Source organism: Gobius niger (assembly GCF_951799975.1).
Source record: "Gobius niger genome assembly, chromosome: 13".
Classification (NCBI taxonomy): Eukaryota; Metazoa; Chordata; class Actinopteri; order Gobiiformes; family Gobiidae; genus Gobius; species Gobius niger.
Window position 1 is genome coordinate 24,060,331 of NC_136864.1, and position 6,927 is coordinate 24,067,257.

General features: G+C 42.5%; 1 protein-coding gene across 1 annotated transcript; it reads right to left on the reverse strand.

The window, feature by feature from the left end:
* Positions 1 to 3,924: 3,924 nt before the first annotated feature.
* Positions 3,925 to 6,266, reverse strand: snai2 (snail family zinc finger 2). The gene is made up of 3 exons (XM_079568909.1): positions 6,066 to 6,266; positions 5,465 to 5,974; positions 3,925 to 4,664 (listed from the first exon to the last, which is right to left on the reverse strand). Exons 1-3 carry the CDS (start codon positions 6,142 to 6,144, stop codon positions 4,483 to 4,485), a joined length of 771 nt encoding a protein of 256 aa, XP_079425035.1. The 5' UTR covers positions 6,145 to 6,266; the 3' UTR covers positions 3,925 to 4,482.
* Between the last annotated feature and the right edge of the window lie 661 nt (positions 6,267 to 6,927).

Sequence of the window (6,927 nt, forward strand, 5' to 3'; positions counted from 1 at the left end):
TCTTAACCTTAAAGGCACTGTTTCTGATATTTTTCCAGTCTCCTCCTTAAGTGAATTGTGAAAAGAGCTAGCGAAAAGAAGCAGCAGGCAAACTGTCCAAAAGCTTCTGTACTGGAGCTTACAGCCCATAGGCCGGACCTACAAAACGGATCTAAATGGATCCTTTTCTGTCTCGTTTTGGCCAATTTTTCGTCGCACTTTCTTCAGTTCATTTTGATGCTTTTTTGTTACACTTTTATAATGTTTTTGTCTCGTTTTTGTCGCTATTTTGATGCTTTTGATGATACCCAACTGGAGAAAATCCGCTCGGTTCAGGTGGAGGTTAAGAGGTTAAAGGGGGTGAAGTGTCTTGCCCAATAGTCTGACCTGGAGAGAAATGAAATTGAACTCACTTAAGATCGTGGTTCTATACATGGAAGACGTCTTGAGTTAAATCAATGTTTGCTGGTATAAGTTTGTCTTCTTAAATAGAGCATTTACCCCAAACCACGTGGATACAGATTTGGGCGCAGAATCAGATGTAAAACTCACGGACAACTGAGAGCTTACTCGAGCAATAAATTAGTGTCTTTTCCATCGCGAGATAGAGCACACATGTATTTGAAGCAATGTTAGTAAGATTTGTAGGGCTGGGTACCGCACCAGTGTGGTGTCAGAAAGCTTAGGTACTACTAGTATGGAAAAAATGAAAGTATTGGAAGTAGGTATAGAAAAAAACACACACATTTTTTTCCCATGTTCTTTTTACCCCATTTTTCCCATTTTCTTAACACAATTTTTGTCTTATTTTTGCCAATATTTTTCTCCTTTTCCCAATTTCCTCCCTCATTTCTGCTCGTCTGTTATGACTAGTATTTTCTGTATTTCCCCCCATTTTTTGCTCTATTTTTGCATCATTTTTTTAAATTTATTTTTTTTACTGTTTTTCCTTATTTTGCCAAATGTTCCCTCAAATTAAACAACATTTTTCCACACATTTCCTGACATTGGAGATGAATGCGATATTGTAAATGCGCAGATCTTCCTCACATTATTGTTCCGTTTTCTGGTTCTGGACGACATATATTTTAGCATAGGTCTATCGGGAAAAGTATCGTTCAGGTATCGGCTTCGAAAACCAAGTATCGTTAAAGTACTGGTATCAAATCCAGTCCAGATGACTACTTTTCGAAAACCTTTGCAGAGAGCGTACACAAACTCTGTATCTTTACCACTGCGGGACAGGCCAACACAGTCTGCACCCAAAGTGTATATGATAAACTAATAATATATGGATTTAAACCATTACCTCTATAATTACCTTTCCTTTTCCTCTTTCAGACAAACCCCTGCTTACCTTGAAGTGTTTTAGGAGAGAAAGCCTTCGCCCTCTCAAAGGGTGCAGCGAGTGCGTGTGGATCAATATAGCCGGCATGTGTTATATTTCAAGACTGTTTGATGTCCGGACAGGTTCACAGGGAACAGGTTCAAGCTTGATTCGGATGAACTCTCTTCTGGTTTTCTTTTTTTTTCTCCCTTCTTTTACATCAACACACAGCAAGGTGGATTAGACGTCTTTATTTTACGCGAGTTATTCTATTTGTGACGAGTGGGGGGTCGGCTCAGGTGGGAGAAGAAATGGTTTTGGTCATCGGGAGCTGTTATCCTACACTTAGGTGATGTTATGTGTGAATGTTAGGCATGAGGTTGGGAAAACAGGCTTATAACTTGAAACAAAATCCCTTCAGTTCGTTTGTCTAAAGGTATTTAAGGTTTATCTTTCCCCTGGGTGCCCTAACTATAGAGTTCCACAGGTTAGAAGCCTATTCAATCAGTGAATCACAAAATATAGAAGATTTAAAGCATTTTGAAATGGCTCTTCCTGTATATTGCACTAGTTCATATATCTTCATTTATGCGACGTAAAAACCTTTTGTTGAATGTTTATCCTCATTTTTGCCACTGTTCTGACTTTTAGATTTGGGTAAAGGCCAAACTGGAGACAATATGATCAGTTTAGGTGGAGGGTTAAGAGGTTAATGCAGTTCCATTGGCAAGATTATGTCAAGACAATCCAAACCTGCTCAAAATCAGCATTAAGTGTCTTAACTCAAGCACTTTTCAAGCCATTTTGTTAAGATAAGATGGCATTTTTCCAATGAAGTGTTCATTTTCTGGTAATGTTGCAATTCTAGACTTTATTCATTGATTTTAAACTGCAGGTCTGAGCCTTTCTGAGTTCGACATGGATTACACCCAAGTTTGACATACTCAAGTCCAGTATACTCTGCATTGTAAACCACTTAGTCCTGATTTGGTCTAAAGTCCAGTGTAATTGATGAGGTTTGCTTGAAAGATTTGGGAAGAACTGCCATAGAAGTGACTCTGCGTAGCCAGTGTTATCTCGTGTCTATTACAGTGTCCAAAGTCTTTTAAAAATGGATGTACCCCTGCAGAAAAAACGTCGACGCTGCACTTAAGTGAGGTCTCCTATTGTAAATAAACACATCTATCCAACAGTACTTAGTGTCAGCTGCAGAGATTGTGCAGAATGGTCCGCTGGGCCACACGAAGCACATGACATGTACTATTTCTATTCCAAACCTGAAGATATAGCTGACAGTGCGTACAGTGAAGAAGATATAATGATTCCTATATGTCTCTCCTTTTGCAACAGAACTGTCCCTCTTTCCTTTCTCTGCTGACATCACAGATGCTTCATTTCACTCTGCACAACACACTGCAAAATGTTTCACCTCTTTACTCCAGTTAGGCTTTACCCAAATCTAAAAGCTTTTCGACTGGAGCTTACAGCCTCTAGGCCAGTAAAACGGCTCATTTGAAAGCTTCGACCTACAAAACTTTTTAGTTTTTGCCTCTTTTTTGTCATGTTATCATATGGTTTTTTGGTCGTGTTTTTTTTGTTATTGTCGCTTTTTCATTGCCTTTCCCCTTGGTCTTTTTACACTTTTTGACACTTCTTTGACACTTTTTTGACAGTTATTTGCTGCGTTTTTGACACTTTTTTAATACTTTTTTGATACTTTTTTGACTCTTTTTTGACAGTTTTTTGTTACGTTTTTGACACTTTTCTGACACTTCTTTGACACTTTTTTGACACTTTTTTGACACTTTTTTGACAGTTATTTGCTGCGTTTTTGACACTTTTCTGACACTTCTTTGACACTTTTTTGACACTTTTTTGACAGTTTTTTGTTGCGTTTTTGACACTTTTCTGACACTTCTTTGACACTTTTTTGACACTTTTTTGACACTTTTTTGACAGTTATTTGCTGCGTTTTTGACACTTTTTTAATACTTTTTTGATACTTTTTTGACACTGTTCTGACACTTCTTTGATACTTCTTTGACACTTCTTTGACACTTTTGTCACTTTTTTTTGTTGCGTTTTTAACACTTTTTTGACAGACACTTTTTGTTGTTTCTTTGTTGCCTTTTTGACAGCTTTTAGATCTGGGTGAATCCAAATTGGACAAAAAAACCTTGCTAGAGGTGGGGGTTCAGAGATGAAACTCGAGCCACTTGAGAACTTGACGAAATGTCTGCGCCCTCTTCTAGTTTACGACTTCTTCAGCCGGTTCTAAAAGCTTTCCTCCCGCTCACAGGCAGAAGAACAGCGAAAATACACTACTCTCTCAATCCACATCCATTCCCTGCAACCTCACACACTCCCCCTCCCCTCCCTTCCCCTTCAGACTGTGCAGATACAATGGCTGAACCAAAGCCTTAGAAGACAGACAAGTGACTTCAAGAAGTTGTACAAAAAATACATCATGAGACTTTATTCATCAAAGTGTCATGAGAAAATGTCAATAAAAAATAAAAATCATTCAGCATCACAGCTTGGCACTGCGGGTATACAATCATCTCAGTCACACTTACATTCGGGGGATATAAAAATAGAAAAAAAAAGAAAAAGTCGCTTGGAAAATTCATATCTTGGCCAAGTGAGCCGAGGCACTTGAGAGAGAGCGAGAGGGAGCACTTGTATCGCTATGTGAGTGCTGCTGGCAAAAAAAAAAACGTCTCTTAATACAAATCGTTGTGCAAAAAAAAGAGTTCATAACACCACCGCATACGACGACGTCCATAGAGGGCTTGCACTTGTTCCCCTAAAAAGTTACACGCTGGCTGGCTTCTTGTATTCCGTCTTGATCTATTCTTAAACATTGTCTTTCGCAAGGCGCACGTGAAAAGAAAAAAAAAAAAGTGGAAGTGTCCGTGACAGCCGCGGTATCAAACATTCGCGAGTGAGGAAAAACATGCATGGACCAGAAAGTGCACCGAGTAGCACAGGTAGGAGGCAGCGGCACGAAGCTCGAGTAAAAGGAGCTTTGAAAATGGCTTGGTTTTTATTTTGGTATAATTTCCCTGACAGTTCTCCATGGGAATGAAAATGAATGAATAAGACAAGAAAAGGCGTTGTTTTGTTTTTTTTTGAAGGGGGGAGGAGGAGGGAGGTGACGCTCTTCTCTTTGGAGTTCAGTGTGCGGCACAACATCCAGATTCCTCATGCTTGTGCAGAAGAGACATCCGGGAGAAGGTCTTGGAGCAGTTCTTGCATTGGTATTTTTTCACATCTGAGTGGGTCTGGAGATGGGCCCTGAGGTTGGATCTGTCGGCGAACGCCCGGTTGCAGTGCGGGCACGAGAATGGCTTTTCTCCTGTCAAACAAAAAATAAAGAGAGAGGGGGAGAGAAGACTTGAGTGAGATATATGTGTCAAAAAAAGGCGGCGCGGGAGACATGACAACTGCTACACTCAAGACATTTCAGAGCAGTGTTTTGTGCTGAGGCCGGTTTTGTTCCAATATGTCAACGGTTTAAAAGAAATTGCTCAATAATGGCCACAAAAACAGAAGAGGAAGTGCCGTTTTAGAGAGAATGTCATTTAGGCTACACAGACGGATTGGGAGATGAGCGTGTTGTAGTGCAGGAGTACAGTGAGACGCTGGTTGTTACGTTTAAGTTTGACCCTCCAAGTACAAGACCGTTAGCTTGATATCAACACAGCACTGAATCGGATTGGGGGAGAGGGTCTAAATTTGACTAAATGATGTCTAAACCGGGTGTAAAACACGCTTAAACCAATAAAACACCTCACTCAGATGCACTGCCTAAGCTTAAATGAAATAATTTAAAGTGTAAAACCGCAAGCGACCCTGAGAATATCCAGAAGTACCACTAGTGAAACACAGAACCACTGAAGAAGAAGTTAAGGGGAAGGTGCCATGGCTGATGAAAGAATAGATAAATAAATAAATGGGTTTAAATGTAGTCTTGGCACTTTTACGCACAATATATGTATGAATATCGACTTCATAACTTCCATTTGCATCTTCTCCTGTAGCATTGTGCATCTGTAGCTGCTATTTTTAAACGTCCTAAACGCACAATAACAATCCCACCCCCAAAGGCCCCTGGAGTGTCCGCTTGTGCGCCCTTGGCCCCGCGCTCACCCTCACCTGTGTGCGTCCTGATGTGTCCCTGGAGCAGCCACGGCCGGGAGAACGCCTTGCCGCAGATTTTGCAAACGCACGGTAACGTGTGAGTCCTGATGTGCATTTTGAGCGCTCCCAGGCTCACGTACTCCTTCTCGCAGTACTTGCAGCTGAAGGATTTCCTCGCCTGGGCGTCGCAGTGCAGCTGCTTGTGCTTCAGAAGTCCAGAGTACGTGGAGTAAGACTTGCTACACAGGCCGCATTGGAATTTCTCCGCGTCCCCCGTCAGTTTGCCGGCCAGCTCGTCCTCGTCGCTCCGCGGGCTTTCCGAGCCGCTGTGGTCCTTGGAGGAGGAGGTGTCCGACAGCGAGGACGGGTAGCCGGAGATGGGGGACAGGTCGCTGGGGAGGGGGGAGAGCGGCAGGCTGCTGGTAGTCCATACGGTGATGGGGCTGTACGCGGCCGGGCTCAGGATCTCCGGCTGCGGGATGACAGGCAGGGGGAGGCCCTTGTAGAAGTGCGGCGTGATGAAGACTGCAATCAGGGAGAGATGCGCCAAAGTTAGAGCGGTGCGTAAAAAGTGTCTCAAAAAGTGGCACAAGTAAACACTCCTTCTTAAACTTACCTGCCGGACTTTCCAGTTCACTATAATTAGGCTTTTTGGCGGAGTTGGTGTGCTTCTTCACCAAAAATGAACGAGGCATCTTGAAAACTTTCACAAACTTTTCCCTCAAAATAAACTCTTTTTTTCCCGTTTGTTTTTGTTTTGGAGTGCGTTAAATCCCTTATTGCGCAAATGTCCAGGGAAGTGTCATCTCTGCGTCTCCTTCTCTAGAAAACAGTGCAGCAGCGGGTTATGTGTAAAGCTGTAAATAGTGCCTATCAGGTGCATGGGCGGGGCTTCGGGACTTGACACATTAACATAAACAGCGGGCGTCGGACCAATCGCGGCGCGGGGTTTTACTGCGCGCATGGAGCCACGAGGTCTGGACGCTACAGAGGCGGCTGCTGGTCCCCCCCCCCACTCGACTGGAGTCCAAATAAACAGGTGTTTGATGCCAGACCTGCGGACCGGAGCGCTGGTATGTGTAGTATTAGGAATGGGGGGGACTATAAAAGCGCTATTATGTTATGAGCCGCGAGTGCCACCACATAAAAAAAGGCGCTACTGAAGCCTGTAACTTTACGACTTCGGACTGCTCATTTAAATAACGTTATGCCTGTTGCAATTATGGAGTTTAATAGAGTTTAAAATCCTCCACAGCGGGCCGTGTAAGTTGATTTTTGTATAGGACAGGGATCTCGAACCAAGCTTCCAAACACATTCCCAGTTTTTGTGTTTGTTCTGAGGATGACCCAAACACATTCACTATAGAAGGTTATTGTTGGCCCATGGTCAAGTCCTGTTAATAGTTTGGGAAAGATGCATTGCCCATACAAAAAAAAAAACATTGTATAGCTACATCAAGTGTTTGAGAAGAAAGGCA